At 40.0% G+C, this 18,438-nt stretch overlaps 1 protein-coding gene across 1 annotated transcript; it reads left to right on the top strand.

Annotated features, from left to right (window-relative positions):
- The first annotated feature begins 6,259 nt into the window (after positions 1-6,259).
- On the top strand, positions 6,260-17,762 carry itgb3a (integrin beta 3a). Its single transcript, XM_026325112.2, has 15 exons — positions 6,260-6,493; positions 7,822-7,907; positions 8,189-8,393; positions 8,695-8,947; positions 9,080-9,242; positions 9,374-9,535; positions 9,641-9,736; positions 9,849-9,938; positions 10,049-10,183; positions 10,271-10,694; positions 14,747-14,969; positions 15,488-15,588; positions 15,787-15,906; positions 16,298-16,464; positions 16,560-17,762. Exons 1-15 carry the CDS (start codon positions 6,340-6,342, stop codon positions 16,623-16,625), a joined length of 2,445 nt encoding a protein of 814 aa, XP_026180897.1. The 5' UTR covers positions 6,260-6,339; the 3' UTR covers positions 16,626-17,762.
- The last annotated feature ends 676 nt before the right edge of the window (positions 17,763-18,438 follow it).

Below are 18,438 nucleotides of genomic sequence, written 5' to 3'. Positions count from 1 at the left end.
AATGTGCAAAAACACAAATAAATAAAGGCAAAAGACTTTGTTTGAAGTCCTGACCTGACATTTAGTCCACTTGTTACTTTCTGGTGAATGGAGCTTAGAGGAGACCTGTTTTCTAATGCATTTTAATGCAGTGCAGTAATTCTCCCTTTTTTAATGAAGTAAGATGTTTCCTGGAATCCTTCAACAGGTGAATGTGTTATTTCAAGCAAGTGGTACTTCCTGTTAGTCTCCTTATTCAAGAGTCCAAGAAGGAATGAGTCTAAATGATTAATACAGATGGATAATTTTGAAAGGTGCTCTTCTGGTAACCACTTAGCACTTGTTTCTACACATCAATAATGCCTGAAAGCCTCACCATTATTGATTCAGGCATAACTATGAAGCCTTCTCATTAAAGTGTTAATTTGAAAGGTGAAGACATTACATTCAATAATAATCAATGAGTAGCATTTATCTGCAGTGAAAAGCAATAAAAACATGAAGAGAAATTTTCAGAGGTTGAAGCCTGTTGCTGTTGTTGAGAGGACTATTGGGAGCCTATACATACATGGGATATCATTTAGAAATGAAGACAAGAATTGATAAATAAGTTGAATCAAGACAAATACTTATTAAAAACATCTGCAGATTTGCTTTCACCACATCTGCTGTTCAGGCTGAGGCTGAAATGAAAACCTCAAACAGCAGACAGCTTTGTGTTTTTTATTGGAATGTGTTATGTAAACATTGGCAGCCTGGTTTTATGGGCCAGAGTTGGTGTTTGTAACAGATAAGTAACATAAATCACAAGACACTTGTTGGAGCGACTGAATTTTAATGCCAGTGTCACTACTGCAGAGTTTGTCCAGCAGGGAGCCCTGCGGCTCCATTGCTGGTCACAATAATCCCTGTACGTTCATCGAACACGCAGCTGAACTGACCACTGCAGATCAGGATGGAGCTGAAGTTTATAAATCTGTGTTTTTAGAGTAAGGTGCTCCTTGGTAGATACAACACTATCTGAATAATAATAGGCTACGCCCCTTTTTTGTATGATCTAAATAAGCCTAACAGCAGTCCTGTCAGCCATTTTGTCGCAGGAGCATTAAGCCAATATGGTTTTATGGTAGGAAATAGACAGTCAATAAACTTCATTTTATATTTTATGTTGTGCAGTAAGACAGTCAGTAAATGAACACATCAGCCATATTTCCTTAGTGCATGACATGTCATTGTAAACACAGGCCTCAGATTCAGGTTTCGAATTCTCCTCATAACTGATAAATTTCTCTCTGATGCTGCAGTGCCAATAGGCTGAGTGAGTACCAGCTGTAGAGGGGGAAAACATCTGGATGAATCTCTCTATGCAGTTACTGTCTGAGTGTCTTGAGGTGGGCTCAGTGACGTGTGCATAGTTTTTTAACAATCCATTTCAGCCGTCACAAGCTGAGGGTGGGTTTGAGCGCTGTCGCATATGTGGGCAGAATGATACTTCATCACACACTGCACTCAGTGCCAGTTGGTTGTTCGATTTGATGCTTAGGGAACATGAGTAGTACAGACCGTTTACAGACCCAAGCATTCTATCCCACCCCATCACTGTCTCTGAAGCAGGTCAACTGCTTCAGAGACAGTGCTGTGTCAGACTGATAATGAGCCTGTATAGAATAACTTTCTTTATCAAAAACTACAGTAGTAACAGCTTGCTCTAACAAATTGATGCAGCTTTGTTTCCCATGAAGAATTGTCTGACTGAAGCAGATTTTTGGTAAAGAAGTTATAGTATTAATTGGCACATGAAACATATTTTGTTCCTTTTTTATGTTTTGGTTATTTTGATCATTTATTAATGTTTCTCAGAGGCTTAAATTACCTAAATTACTTATTTCTGACTAGACCACTAGAGGCATCAGTGCCCCCAAATTCTGCCTGTCAACTTTTGGTCTAAGGGTAATTCACAGTGTAGCTTAACCCTGTGTGTTGTTACACTCATTGTCAGTTATGGGCTGTTGGAGTCGTGTCTCATCGAATGAGTTTTTGTGATGAAAATGTATTAAAGATAATTTACATAAATTGCACCAATACCCAGTAAAATCAGTGCTATATGTAAAAAGTCTCACAATTTTTTCAGTCAGATGGAAAAATATCATAGTGTTCATCTGTTTCTCTATTTTAATCAAAATATCTTCTATGTGCTGCCATGTATTGAATACTTGATTTTACTCCCACCAACACAAATCAGTTACTGTAGAGTCAAAGCCACTAGATTATCAGATTATCAGAGATAAACTAGAGATTGATTTGTGAAATACTTATTCTACTTGTAGAAACATAAAAAAAGGGTTTTAAATCATATCAAAATTAGCAAAGGTCTTACAAATCCTGAATCACCCTCATCACTCACCCACTTCTTTATTCACATGTGACTGAGTTCACAAAACCCCTGTCCTGTGCAATGAATCATGAAATGAGATTTTATTTTTATGAGGCCTTATGAGTTCTTCAATGACATGACGCATTTAAGGAGGATTGAATTCTTAGTGTGATATAATGGGTTTTTTACCTTTGAATTACATATCGGTTCATTACAGGTTGAATGTATTTATACACAAATGTGTCTTTTCCATTGAATAGTTATAGTGATCAACAGGTCAATAAAAAATCTGCCTCAAACATTTTGGGATGATGCCTAAAGGTTTGTCAAATTAATCTGCTGTTTGTCTAAAAACAAAGGCCATGAAATTCAATTTGTGATGCTCCTGATCTCAGGGTAAGCGGCTCTCAGCTGACTGACAAGCATCTGTACAAACAATGATTAGCTGTTACGACAGCCTGGACTTGGTTTACTTTCTAATTATTTATCAATAAAAAGAAAAACAAAGTGTATTTATGTGTGCAATAGGCTCAAAACAATCCCATTAACCTTCAGATTTAGTTGCTGGATAATAATTGGAAGCATGTAAATTAAAGCTGCACAGTGTGATCCTCTTCTATTATTTATTGCAAAGTAATTATAGAAAGTAGCTTGCAATTACATACAGTTCATCTCTCTGTCAATATGTTAATCCTCCGCTACAGTTAAAACAAATTTTTTAAGGCTTTAAACTCTAAACTTCAAATAATTTACAATAGAGGGCATAGTTGCAAAAGTCAAGAAGAAGACTTTAATTAATGTTATTATCAGATATCCTGCTATTGTTTATTGATTCTTCCCTTTAAAAGTTTCATGAACTGTAGAGCCTTTACATCTTCACACTCTTTGCTGTAGCATATTTCTGTGATTTCATTGGTCACCGGCAGAGATACGCTATTGTTAGTGTGACTACATATGAAGATATATTCATATTGGGATGCACACAGACATGAATGCAAGTGTCTGACTTGTTCCTAAGCAACAGTAGACCTGTGAGCCCAGTGACAGATGGTTGGTGAAGTTATTTTGGTTTAGAGAAGGAGAGGGAGGGAGTGATGAGGTGCCTGGACGGAGGAGAGAGGGGGGAAAACGTTTCCACTTAACATGAGGGAACTGGCAGCCTAGCAACACAAACTAAGTGAAGACATCCCTAGCAACAAGGAGGTGGTGTTTGACCCCCATCTGCCTCCCCTCTGCTCCTTACCCCTTCATCATTTCTGCCACAGGACCCGGACACACCCTTTCAGCCAGACTTTCCTCACAACTTCAATGTACTGATTTCTCCTCGGATCAAAAAAGGTGTTTATTTAAAACAGTCTCTAGATGTTGAATATGAATTAATCAAGTATCACATGATGCAGAGAAATTGAAGGCTATGATTTGATCTTAAGGGGTCTTAATCACGTAGCTTTAAACACAGTCATTAATTAGACAGCGGTACAGATTGCAGGGACGGAGAGCCACAGCAGAGTGGTGCCCCACATCGACCCCACATTAAGCAACCTATCAGTCATTAAGGTCAAGGAGGTAATGACTTCATTGCTTTGGTTGACATGGGGGCTAATAGATGTGTGTTGCGCCTACAGCATCCTCTTTTTGCGGCTAATTAAAAATCTGTTTGTTTGAGATACGTGTTATAGATTTCATGAATCTAACTATAGAAATCCACACTTTGTGTGTGCAGTGCCAACATTTCATGCACTCTTTCCATTTCTCCATCCTTCATGTGTCCTCAGTTGTATGTTTATTTTTACTTTCTCCACATATAAGCCGTCATCCCCTGGAAGGGAAATGTAAACTTCAGATCCACAGGGCTTAGAGGAGGAGGCTGATCAGATAGCAAAGCAACACCAGGGCACATTTCACAAGCCAGGCCAACTCTTCACCTGAGCAAAACTCATATCCTCTCCCCACTTGACCCTCCCACCTACCAGTTAAACCTGGCAAAGAAGAAAAGGCAAAGGTTAAGGCTGTTGTGGTTAACCAAGCACTGATTTTGTCTGAGAGCAATTTGATATTGGCTCTCTGTGACAGCATTTTCACACTCAGTGAAAAGCTTAAAGGGCTGCAGATAGATCTGTAACACAGGTCAGTACTCTTCCATCCCCCTGTCTTCCTTCAGCCCCCTCCCTGCTTCTTGTTCAGTCTTAATTGGCTGCCATCTGACCCAGTCTTTGGTTTTTTACGTAGGATAACCGGTGCTATGCTCTTCCCAAAATACCATTCATCTGCGGAGGTGGTCACCGAGACGGCTTTGGAACCAATAGATCCAAATCAGTCAATAGTGGAGAGGGTTTGATTGGCCACCGTGTATTCCCTGCACCATCCACCCACACCAAGAGCTTAATGCCAGTAGAACAGTTGACTATTATAGCTTTTCTACTTATTTCTCTATTTCTGTCATTTCTTCTAGCGGCAATTCTTCGACACGGGTGGCAGTAACTTAGCAACCAGCTTGAGAATAAAAGCAGGGCACAGGGATAAAGATTCAATAAATGGACAAGTGCAGAGATAAGAAGCGTCTACAAACCCCAACACATATATACACACACCATTTCCCAAAGCTCATTTCTGCCTTGTTTTCTTTCTTTCATTTTTTTTTTGTTTGTTGTATTTGGGCTTTTTTGTTTGTTTTGTTTTCTTGTTATTAAAGCTGGCGGATTTCCACATGCTCCTCGATTGACTGGAATGGAAAAAGATTTTCTGTGGGGAGTTTTTCCATCTAATTAGACATCTAAAGACAGAGGTTGTTGTAAAGCCTCTTGGGGCATTTATCATATTATTGGGCTATGTAATAAATAAATTTGACTTGACTTGTGGCAGGTGTTTTATCAGATTCCTACATTTAGAGACGGGAGCAAAGAGCTTGGCTGTTTCTAGAGAATACACATTACACAGCAATAGCCAGTAGCAAAGTCAGCCTTTTATCCTGTGAAAAATATAGCTCATCATGTGTCAGTTTTTCCCACTAGGGGTCCTTCTATCACAACTTCATAACTTTGTATTGGGCACTTCAAGTCTCTGTGTGATTTCATTCATTTTGAGTCCAGAGTTATAAAGGGATATTTAGGGTTTCATGGCAACATTTTGTGCACTTCCTGTATCGAGTTTTTTGAGTCCAGTCGAAGGAAGGGAAACATGCAAAGAAATGCATGATGTTGTTGTTGGAAGTCACCGTTTAAAGTTTAGACTATTTTTAGTTTAGGTGAATTAATGTTTATGCTTAGAGAGAAGCATGTCATGTGAAATACATCTGTGACACGAACTAGGTGCGTTTCCAATGGGAGCTTTATACCACTACTTGCAACAGCAGCAATGTCTGTATAGGACACCAGTCTGTAAACAGTTTACAGTGTTTGATAGGGTCAGACCTAGAAATGACATCTATAGACCTGCTTTAATGCCCTTTTTAGGTGAGGTTTTTGTGGCCACTGGTTTTTTCCACTAATGCAGCTCCCAGTGCAGTTCATCACTTATTCACTGATGAAAAATGTGCAGAGTCTAGAAAATGTGGCGTAGTTGCATGAAAGCATTTTTTTATTTACTCTTAGACTAGTTTGTATTTAGTGATTGTGACAATATCATTAACCAATTCAGTTTGATTCAAGTTTGAAGTTAAAGCTAAAATAAATCTATTACTTGGAAATGAATAGTTGACTCCTATGTTGCATTTTCAGGATCTTTAGTGAAACACAGAGAACTAGTTCAAAATAATGTCGTCATTTTGTTGTTTAATATTTCTTTTTGTTTTGCTTTAGTTTGTTTGTGTTTGTTGTCGCAGCTTTAGGAACACCTTTAAAAAAAAAAAAAAAAAAACATAAAGGTCACCAAAGCACCAGCAGACGAGTCTCGACGTGCCCTATAGGAGCTGAGGCCTGATAGAAAACGGAACAGCTGGAGAGTTTGGATGTGCGAGGCGAAGCTGTGTGAGTTTGGTCAAGTAAAGAATGAGGAAAGGAGTTCAAGCTGAGCAGCGAACAAACCCACACAGACGACTCACGTCAAGTTGTCCTCAGTCAGGCTGCTCTCCAACCATGGGAAACTTTGTACACACTTTACTGGTACTGCTTTTCTTCCTGTCATCGGCATTAAAAGTTTACGGTAAGATCTTTTCTTATGTTTTTCATTCTCTGGGTTTCTATTTCTGTCACCTGTTTTAGACGACCCGGGGGGTGTGTGTGTGTGTGCTTCCGCTCGACTTGAGGGGCATCTTTGAAAGTACCACACACAGTGTTAATATTTAAAGATAATTTAATATCTACATGTGCTAATTTATCACATCAGTGTGATTCAGTATCATGTTCTCAAACGGAACACAGAGTAAATAAGTCAGTGGGCTGTAATTACGGCGCTCCACTGAAGCTTTCTCCACTTTTCCTTATAAGGGAGAGAAAATATTGGAGGAGACAAGCAGGGCTGCTCCACAGGGTCCAAGCGACGCCACGCACTGTTTTATTAACAAGTAGCCTAATTGAAAACGTAGACTCTAGACATACCCGTATATGCGCTCTGTAATTTCCACTTTGCGCAAACGGCTCTAAAACTATGACCCACTGTGTAGATCTTGATACTCGAGCTGTGTTGTTTTGAGTTCAGTCCAGCCGTGTGTATTTATCTCTACTGCCAGTGGGTTTAGTTCTGATGTGGTTTCACACATTTAGTCAAGACCTGAAGTAATAACCTACTGTTTTAACTCAAATTAAACATGTTCTATGGTAAATTAAAATTAGTCACCGTGCTCCTGCGTTCAACTCCTTTGAGCCACACCCATGGAGCCCACTAGATAACAGTAGATGGTTGTGGTTCAACTCATTCGCTTCGAGTTACAATGGATGAAATATATGGTGCAATTTCATATGATTCTGAAATCAGAAAGAGGATTAACATCATCACTATCACTGAGCATCAAGTTCTTGGGCATATGTGCAGCACTCTCTAGAGACTCAATTTTTATTGACTTAATTATTTATTTTAGTATTGGGGCAGCACAGTGATTTAGTGGTTAGCACTGTTGCCTAACGGCAAGAAAGTTCCTGGTTTGAAATCCAGCAGGGGCCTTTCTGTGGTACCAGGTACTCTGGTTTCCTCCCACAGTCCAAAAACATGTATGTCAGGTTGATTGGTGACTCTAAATTGCCCGTAGGAGTGAGTGTGAGTGTGTGAGGTTGTTTGTCTCTATGTGGCCCTGTGATGGACTGGTGACCTGTCCAGGGTGTACCCCTGCCTTTCACCCAAAGAGAGCTGGGATAGGCTCCAGCAGATCCCTAATTAGGAATAAGCAGATATGGATAATGGGTGGATGGATAGTATCAGTATTTGTGTGGCACTCTTTCTAACTTATTTTAAAAATGACATATGGGACTTTGCCTCGACTTTAAGCATAAAGAAGTACATTTTGTGTTACATTTGTGTTAATGTGGTTATCACAGGTTCCACCATCTGCACATCACAAGGAGTCACCACTTGTCAACAGTGCTTGTCCGTTCATCCAAGCTGCGCATGGTGCTCTCAGGAGGTAATAACACCAGACATGCAGATACACAGTGACTGCCCCTCCCAATCATTGCTCTGTGCAGCAGGTTACAACAGAAACCACATTTCACAAGAACCTTTTTCATGTTGCCATCCACCTCTTATGTTTGCCCACGATAATTCTTTAGTATGCTTAAAAATTGTAGTCGTCTGACCAAATAAGATTAAAAGATAAGAGAAACATGGGTTTGGTTCCAGGACTCCTCTACTTGGGATACACCTGAACCAGGTGAATAAACCAGGAGTGTTTACCGTTTGTTTCAGGAGTTTGGAAAGGGGGGATCCAGCCTGTCTCGCTGTGACCTGAAGCAAAATCTTCTCAATGGGGGGTGCAGTAAGGCAGCTCTGGAGTTTCCCTCCAGCACTCTAACTGTTCTGGAGGATGCACCGCTCAGTGATAAGGCCTTGGGTACAGCTGAGACTGTCACGCAAATAAAGCCTCAGAAAATCCGTATGACGCTAAGACCAGGTACGTAATCAGACATTACCCTTAAAGCTGCTATCAGACATGATTAGACATTAACAAACATACAAGACCAAATACATTACACTGGCAGTTTTGTGTTGTGACACCACACACAAGGACCATTGTGCTGTGTGAACTAATACCCTGATGCATCAGGGCTGATTGCAGACTGATTCATATACTGGAATTTAATATTTAATTTTTTTTAATTAAAAGACATTAAATGCTGAGGGATGCCTTTTGAGCTCATTTAAACTGCCGTGCATTTAATTGCTTGTCTTCCCTTCTACTCTTTCCCTCCCAGGTGACACCAAGCGTTTTACTGTGTCAGTGAAACAGGTGGAGGACTACCCAGTAGACCTCTACTATCTGATGGATCTTTCATTTTCAATGAAAGATGACTTGGACCGCCTTTACTCCCTGGGAAACGAGCTCGCTGTGGCCATGGGTCGCACCACAAGCAACCTGCGTATGGGGTTTGGAGCCTTTGTTGACAAGACCACATCCCCTTACATGTACATGTATCCTCCAGAGGCAGTGACAAACCCTTGCTATGGGTAGGTTTGGAGGATTTGATTTGTTTGGTCTGAAATGGAGAAACAACAACTGTTCAGTTGAGTTAAACTACTTAAAATGTATTTTCCTTCTTCACTGATACCTTGTCCCTCTTTTACCTGTTTGTTAAACAGAATTAGTGAGAAATGCCAGCCTCAGTTCGGGTTCAAGAATGTGCTGTCACTGACGGACAAGGTAGCTCGTTTCACTGAGGAGGTGGGAAAACAGCAGGTGTCTAGAAATAGAGATGCTCCAGAGGGAGGGCTGGATGCTGTCATACAGGCTGTGGTGTGCAAGGTATAAAAAAACTCAAATCATGCAGACATACACATACACATTCTCACTGATGTGCACAACTGAGTGTGTACATACATACATACATACATATCTTTCCTTCACTTGTTCTTTTTGTTGTTCGTCATATTTAGGAGAAGATTGGCTGGCGTCCGGATGCCTCACACCTGCTGGTGTTCACAACTGATGCCAAAACTCACATCGCCCTGGATGGACGTATAGCTGGCATAGTCCAACCCAATGATGGACAGTGTTACCTTGATAATAATAATCTTTATAATAAATCTACTGTACTGGTAAAGAAAGAAATATAACATTATTTCTTCTTGAGTTTTAATAGTTATTCAAGTTGCTGGACAGGGTGTTTTGGTTCATAACAGTTTCCTTCCTGTGTCGTCCAGGACTATCCTTCCTTGGCGCTTTTGACTGAGAAGATGTCTGAAAACAACATTAATTTAATTTTTGCTGTGACAAGCTATGTGGTGCCTCTCTACAAGGTAAATAAACTATACCACTTGTGTGACAACATGCATTTGTTTTAGTTTTTCATATAAAAAAAAAACAAACAAAAACTAAATCATCATCTTGCCGTCATGTCTGTCTTCACAGGGGTACAGTCAGCTCATTCCAGGTACAACTGTGGGGACACTGTCCGGCGACTCTGGGAATGTTATTCAGCTCATTGAGGAGGCTTATGCTGTAAGTACATCATGAGTTTGGGACAAAAAGTACGTCATGCAAATTGATGTAGTTTAATTGTATTGTAATGAAACTAACTATCATGTCATTGATAATTTTATGTTGTGCAGAAAATTCGCTCTAAAGTGGAGCTAGAGACACTAGGAGTCCCTGAGGAGCTGAATCTCTCCTTCAATGCCACTTGCCTGAATGGAGAGGTCATCCGTGGACTCAAGTCCTGCACTGGGCTCAAGATTGGTGACACGGTATGTTTATGTTGAGATGATTTTACTGTATGTCCTACATTTAGGATCTATACACACATTATCACAGAGATGTTTTCTCCTCTTCAGGTGTCATTCAGTGTGGAAGCTCAGTTGCGTAGCTGCCCTAAGGAGAAGAGTCGCACTTTTACCATCAAACCTCTAGGCTTTAAGGATTCCCTGGAGGTCACAGTGGACTTTGCCTGTAGTTGTAACTGTGAGGCACAAGCCAACAGCCCCCTCTGTAGCAACGGCAACGGGACATACGAGTGTGGTGTGTGTCAGTGTCACCAGGGTCGTCTGGGTCCACGATGCGAGTGCTCAGTGGAGGACTACAGTCCTTCTGATGATGTCAACTGCATACCAAAGCCTGGCAGCCCAATCTGCAATGGGAGAGGCGACTGTCTGTGCGGACAGTGCTCCTGTCATGCAAATGAGTTTGGTCAGGTGTGGGGAAAGTACTGCGAGTGTGATGACTTCAACTGCTTGCGCTTCAAGGGAGCACTTTGCTCTGGTGAGTAGATGCATTTCTTTCTGTCATAATCGTTAGTTCTCACCATCGCGGCATTTTGGTAAAACATCAAAGCAGAGATGCTTCAGTAGTGACATGACAGAAACCAGGTGCTCCTAATGCAGCAGCAAGCAATCAATGGTCACAAGAAAGGAAAACAAACTCAAAAACCAGCCAAACCAAAATTTAAGACACGCTGCTCCATCAAGGTACAGATATACCTAAAACCAAAACCATGCACATGGCTAGATAATAAGTGTAATTTGGCTGAAGTAATTCTATGTCACTGCTAGAAGGAAAGGTGACGTTACCCATCCCTTCCTTTTCCTCATGGTCTGTGGCTCTAGCCGACCTAATCGCAATGCTCTATTTGTTTCCAGTCACTATCAGTATCAGTTTTGTAAATACCACATAGTGGTATTTACAAAACTGTAGATAGGCTTAGAGCCTGGTTTCTGAGTCTGGAATAAATGCATACATTGTAAACAAAGACTAAGCTGAGTATGTCTTTATTTATCAGTCTGTAAACTCACTTAGCCAGTTTACATAGTTTTCTGTTTCTTTTCGTAGGTTGTCAAATTAAAAATCAACAACTGTTTCTTTGCTTGCATATAAAGGACATGGAAACACTGCAATAGCTGCATAATATAAGCAGAAATGTTTGAAAATGACCAGCTCCTTGTCAGGCCAATAAATGTGGTGTGTGTACTCTTTCAAAGAACAGTCAGACAACACGCCCAATTACTGCAGCCTGAGTTTAATTGGTATTCTTACCACTAAAAGCAGCGCAGCATGTTGTTCTATCACTCTCTATTACAAGTCTGCACACCTCAGTGCAAAGTTACTCAATCACAGTGATAAACCTTTAATAGCCTTTGTTATTGGGTAATGTAACAGCAGTTTGGGTGTGTGATTGTAAAGGTGGCATAGGGAAACGGCTCTTTTATCTTTACATACACTACATTAGGCAGGGCTGTGGATACTGATTTTAAAAAAAGTAAACACTCAGGTCAGTGAGCTTCGCCTTAGATGAATGTATTTACCCTGGCCCCAGGAAACAGACTCTAGACGAGAAACATTACAGGGACATAGAAACTCTCATTTAAATTGAAGACTTCCTTCTGTTTTTAAAAGGGAACTCCACCAGTTTGGAGTACCACTCACCCAGCTCCACGAGAGCCACGTTTGTCTGAAAAAATAAACCAGTGTTACCCAGTTCTAGGCTTGGAAACAAACATTTTTAGCATAATAGAGTTGGAAAGAGGTAAGTGATAACCAGACCAGGGAATATCTAAAATAGGCCATCAAGTTGCATTATGGGAAGCATTGCAGCCAGCATTTTTGGAGTTTGACCCACACTAAAGAAAGAACATCAGGATGTCTCCCTTTCGCGACACCTCCGACTTCATGACAGCATAATCCTCACTAGTGTACACTTTTAACATAAAAGGACAAGTTAAATGTTCCCTGCAGTGATGGAGTGTGGTTTCTAAAAATTCAATATTTAGGAAGAGGATTGTGGGTCACCATGACCTGAGGAGAACATAGAGGAAAAATATGTGTGTTGGAAAGCAGCCATGCATCCTTATACCAACAATAAGGTGTTTGGAGTTTTTCTTAGGAGAAGTTGTTTTTCTGAGAAACTGGTATTAAAGCTGTCAGTGGTGACACCCAGCTTGTGCTTGGGTACAGACACTCACTCAATACCCCACCCACACATCAACACACACATACGCATAAAGCCTTAAATGGTCTAAGTCCACAGAGCTCAATTTGGGACCACTAAGTCGCTTTGTCTCACTCCAGTCATGCTGTCATTGTCTTCAAAGACCAAGCGTCCCTCGGTCCCAGCTCAATTGCAGCTACCGTGACCCTGGGCTCCAAAAAGCTCTGTCTCTGTGATATTCCCTATGGCTGTGTATTTCTTCCTCTGCTGAGGGGCTGTGGGACCAATGTGGGGCCAGGGAGCAGGAGTCAGCAGGCACGGCCCCAGGGCTCATAAATATGAGAGAACAGAGAACAGGAAAGTTTGCATTCCTCTGCTGGCAATTTTCCCGGTGTCTTCCCTGTCTAGTCTGTCTCTATCCCCACTTTCCTCAGTGTTGCTCCTTCTCTTTTTCTAACAGTGCAATGTTCTGTTTTACTGTTCTGTCTTTATCCCTGTTCATGTCCTTATCTCCTGGAGCCCATGTTAACCTTCTCTAAAGCCCACGCCTGTGATTAATGGGCAGGATTACTGTCTCACAGGGGGAGTACAATGATGTAAACCTTAAAGCTCCCTTATATGTGTGTGAATCACCTCTACAACTAATTAGAACAAAACAGCTATTCACACTCGTCAAGTTTAAGTACACTACACCGCGAACAAATATCCGTTGTAACAATGACAGGTTGACTTCCAAGGCTTTAACCAAATGTATAACAGATTTTGTTTTCTACATTTCTCGGCTGTTCTTGTTGACAGAACAAGAAAGATTACTCAACAATTGCTTTGCAAAGCAATGGCACTGTTAACTATTAACCTGCGAGAACTCCACCAGTGACCACATCTCTATCCTACTACCATTATAAAAAGAGTTTAAAAGAGAAACCGCAGTAGTCAGTCAGGGTGGAGACTCAGGAAATGTTTCCTCAAGTTTACAACATTAGTTTTTTGAGCCTTGGTCTTAGACACTCTGTAATATTTCATGACCAATCATTCCTCAAGTCCGATCCAGCTGGGACGTGACTCACCCACTTTGCTCTTAGTCATCCAGTGCCAAATCCTGTTTACTTTTCTGTTAAGAACCATGTTATCTGTGGGGGTTCTGCCTTTGTTTCTAAGATATCTTAATGCACTGATGTCAGGTGTTGCTGTGTAATCCAGGGAGAAAGGCTTTAATCCAGATATTGTCGGCAACAGTAACTGTTCCTAAATGACTTGGCATTGTGCTTTCTGCTGTCTGAGGATGTGCTTGGGTGTGTGTGTGTTTGCCTCTTTTTACGGATATGGGGTCATTAGTCTCTTCCTTTAGAATAAAATATTTCCTGCCTTTGTTAGAATAGTAATGACTAAGAGTTAACTGTAATGTTCCTTGCTGATTAAGATTAAACAACTTTCAAGTTATTTTGTTAGTTAGCATTGTTTGGAAGAGATCCTGTAAAGATAAACAGCACTGCACAGAAATATTTTTAAGCACTACTCAGACTTTTAAACGTAACTCAATAAAATGAATTTGGCATTACCTAATTGAAATAGTACACATTTATAGCTGCAGTTGTCAGATATCCATCATTGTTTTAAAATGCAGATTAATGATTTGTTTTCTCATTAATCAATCAACCATGATAAGTCAAACGACTACAAACAGCAGCTGAATTTTAAATTTGAAAAGTAACAACAGATAAGTGCACAAATACCACAAGTAACATTTTACACTGAATTTGTATGGTTGCGGATTCTGCTGATGCATCCATGGTTACACTTGCCTGAGCATGTAACATGTTTCTAAAACACAGTTTCAGACACTATAGGCCTAACACAATAACACACACACGAAAATGTACAGCTGTCTTTGTGAGGACACTCACTGACATAATGTATCCCCAATCCCCTTACCCTAACCACAGCCATCACAACTAAACATCTAACAGCAACTCATGGCCCAAACTAAACCTAATTCTAACCTGAACCCTAAAACTAAATCCCTCATAGAGACCTTTAAAGGTGTGTGAGAAAGTCATGCCTGGACAAAATGTTCTCAGTTTCCCTTTCCCAAAATGTCCTCACTCCCATGGTGTAACACTCAGACTGGTCCTTATATAGCCATTCAGGAACAGACAGGCACACATTACTCAGTTTCCAATTGTGTAATTTCATAGTTTTGTTTGCCTGGCTCCTTCTATGTGATGGGACAGTGAAAAACATATCTTAATGAAGCTAAAGAAAACTTTAACCCTTTAACATCTCCACTAAGAAAAAAAGCAACAAATAATCACAGTTTTCTTTTCATTTTTACATTATTTTCAAGTATTACAGTATTAACCTACTCATCCTTTTTTTTTTGTTCTTTCAGATAATGGGAAGTGTAGCTGCGGATTCTGCCAGTGTGATGCCGGCTGGAAAGGCGAAAACTGTAACTGCACTACACGCACAGACACCTGCATGTCCAGCATCGGCCTGCTGTGCAGCGGCCGGGGTAACTGCGAGTGTGGCGTTTGTCAGTGCACCCAGCCTGGCGCTTATGGAGCTACCTGTCAGAAATGCCCCACCTGCCCAGATTCCTGCACTATAAAAAAGTAACTCTATCACTTAAAGATTTAATAAACAGTAAATTTCATGCGGTCTACTGTAAAATTAGGTTAAAAGGTGACATTTTTAAATGTGGTGGTGTAAGGGAAAAAAACACAGGGTGTCCAAAATATAAAGGATTCATCCTTGCCACTAGTTTTCAAAAAACTGTATTTATATGATCCTACAGGTTGTTTACCTTGACGCCCTGATGCTCTCCAGTAAAATGATCTACAGCAAAAAAACAATTACATTAGGATTATTCTATGCTGGTGTTGTGACATTCCAGGAGGATAACAAACTACTCCCTCATTCATTTCAACAGAATTATGTACTTCATGTACAGCAGAAATGTCAACATGGGTTCATCTTGATAAGGCAATGCTCTTAGGTGTTTTTCTTCTTTTGACCACTCTTTGCATACTTTGACTTCCACTGAAGAGAATCAGTAGTATATACACTACATTACATATACACTACACTATACTTGTATGTAAAACTACAATTAAAAGGACTCTTTTTTCAGGAAGTGTGTTGAGTGTCAGCACTTCAAGCGGGGACAGTACACCGAAGACAACAGCTGCAATAGAATCTGCAAAGATGAAATTAAACTAGTGGAAGAATTGGGTGAGGATCTCTAATCTTCTTACTAAGTACGGTAATCAGGCCTGTAAAAGTTGTACTGTTGTTTTTCTGAGTTGATCATATACTTGATACGTACAATCAAACAACATTATGTGCTGATAAATGTTACTTTTTATATCACTGCATGCTTTATGGCTTTTTATAACCCTGCTTCTTTCTCCTATTCTTCTCATCCCCCAGTTTTTAATGATCGAAATGCTGTGAATTGTTCGTACAAAGATGAGAATGACTGCGTGGTGCACTTCCAGTATTACGAAGATGAGAGTGGCAAATCTATTCTATTTGTGGTGAAAGAGCCAGGTACTGTAAGAGTATGTCTGTTTGAGACATTAGAACTATTTTATAGTATATATTATACTATATTTTAGGTACATTACTAGGATCTGTCACTGCCTTTTCATCCTGTGTGGTAAATTACCGTAAAAGGGGAACAGTGTGTTCATTGAGTAATATCTTATTCTCCAAAGAACACATCAGCAGCCAGTTAACCACGGCTACACTCTGCCACACCACAGAAACTGAGATAAGTTAAGGATGATGCACTGAACTGTTGTGCAATGTCTGACGCTGGAGTGCAGTGGCTGTTTAACTTCATGAGTGTGCTTTTGTGCTTAACAGACATCTTACAAGCCAACTCTGGAAACTGAACTCTCTTTCTCTCACTGCCCTTTCCATGTCTCTGGCTCCTCAGAGTGCCCTAAGGGTCCAGATATCTTAGTGGTGCTATTGTCGGTGGCTGGAGCCATTCTACTGCTGGGTCTGATTGGCCTGCTCATCTGGAAGCTGCTGATCACCATCCACGATCGCAGAGAGTTCACTAAATTTGAGGAAGAAAGAGCCAAAGCCAAATGGGATACGGTGAGAAATAATCAATAGCATCATCGATCAAAAAATGTCGCAGAATATGGCTACTCTCTGTATTGAACGGCACTGTCTCTGTTTTCATTTCACAGGCAAACAATCCTTTGTATAAAGGAGCAACATCCACCTTCACCAACGTAGCATACAAAGGAAACTAACAATTGAATGCAGTGACAAAAACTCAGGGGCCAAGGACAGAAGTGGTACTCTGTAGTAGCACAGACAGAGGGGAAGAATGTGGTTTACACTGTCACGTGACCAGCTGCTGTAGCTGACAAGTAGTTATTGCTGTCAACAACATAATGTAATCTTTGTACATATTGTAAAATTAGCTAAAATTGTTAATGTACATCGCAGACCTTTGGCTGCAGTTCAGTTCAGTTTTCTGTTTTGACACTGTGATGTCTATAGCATTCTCTAAGTATTGTACGTTTGATTGGATAGGAGTTCATTAAGACAAACTACTACACTGGCAGTTTAAATAGGGTCTGTACTTTCGTGGTCCTCTGTGGAACTTGTTCTTCCACAGCAATGTTGACTATAAAACTGTAAAAAGGTTTACAGTGATAACAACATAAATGCAATGTCATGTTTCTTTAAACATGCAATCACTGGCTGCTTTTGTATTTGCTGAGGTGTTTTTGTTCATTTTATTCATAAAAGTGGATCATAGTGATCTGATCTGCTTCTGCTGTGCTGTAAATGCTTTGGTTCAGTTGTTTGGTTTCAGTTTTCTAATTACAAGCACTGTGTTACACTGAGATGCCATATTCATTTTGTGTTCATATGAGCAGATTTTATTGCACAACAAGCAATGGTGGCCGTAATGTCCTGCCGGTGCTAATAATAGACTTGCTTTTGCTTTTCTGTAACCACTATAGATACAAGAGTAGAATGTGAGGTGTATTTTGATTGTACAATTCAGATCCTCTCTCAGGACATGGCCTGCGACCTCATTGCATAGTTTGCTTGTTTGTTTTTTGCACATGTGCTGTTAGCTCTAGTTTTTACACTGAGGAAAAGTATAAATACTCCTTGTACATGACTTCCCAAACTTTTGTGTGATGCTTGACATATGGGTTTCTTTCAACAAATGTCATCCCTGCTTTTAAATTTCATTAAGATCAGACTTATAGGAGCTTACAGTCGCCTAAAAGACAAGTAATTTGACATTCATATTTCAGATCCAAAGAAATAAATTACCTAAAATGTCTGAAATAGAAGTTTATTTAACTCCTTTTGTATGTACTTTGTGAGATGTTTACTTTGAAAATTGACATGAATAAATTTTGGATGCCAAACGCTTTGAACATATGCCTTTTTATTAGGGAAACAAGAAGAGCTTAGTCTTTATTTTCAGTTTGAACTACCAAGCATTTGTCACCCAATTATTTTTTAGCATTTCTCTGGTTTACGCTTCCCCTCAGACATACCACAACATATGTATATCAGCACATCCTGTCTATGCTAGTCATCCAGTATTAATATAGTTCATAGTCAGTATTTGGTTACAAAAGGTACAACTACTATTCACTTACAAACATGCAGAGTCTGCTAGCAGGTACCAGTGTTATCTGCTTAGCTGTGCACCAGGTATTCACATATTCCAATAGTAGTTTGTAATACAGAGTTTGGGTAAATAATTATGTTAAATGTCTCTTATATTTAAATTGAGTTTCACAGTTAAGTACTGCAATGTAAAAACAATGTATTTTTCTTTTAATGTTGGTTTGTGGTCTGCATGTATCTATTATCTGTGGGCTTCCTGGCAGGAAGAAAACGTCCTATGGAGAAAACTGGCAGAGGTCAATAAACAAAAGCATAATGGCCAGTTTGGATGTCAGTTTTAAAGTTGTACACAAGTTACAAGTGAAAAATGCTGTTTGTTGGTAAGAATTTGAAAAGGCTGTTTTTTTTTTAAAAAAAAACAAAAAAAAACATTGCATTGAAATCAGTGAGCCTTATCAGGTT

Source organism: Mastacembelus armatus, chromosome 8 (genome assembly GCF_900324485.2).
Source record: "Mastacembelus armatus chromosome 8, fMasArm1.2, whole genome shotgun sequence".
In the NCBI taxonomy this organism is placed as follows: Eukaryota; Metazoa; Chordata; class Actinopteri; order Synbranchiformes; family Mastacembelidae; genus Mastacembelus; species Mastacembelus armatus.
This window is presented reverse-complemented; position numbering and strand designations above follow the sequence as displayed.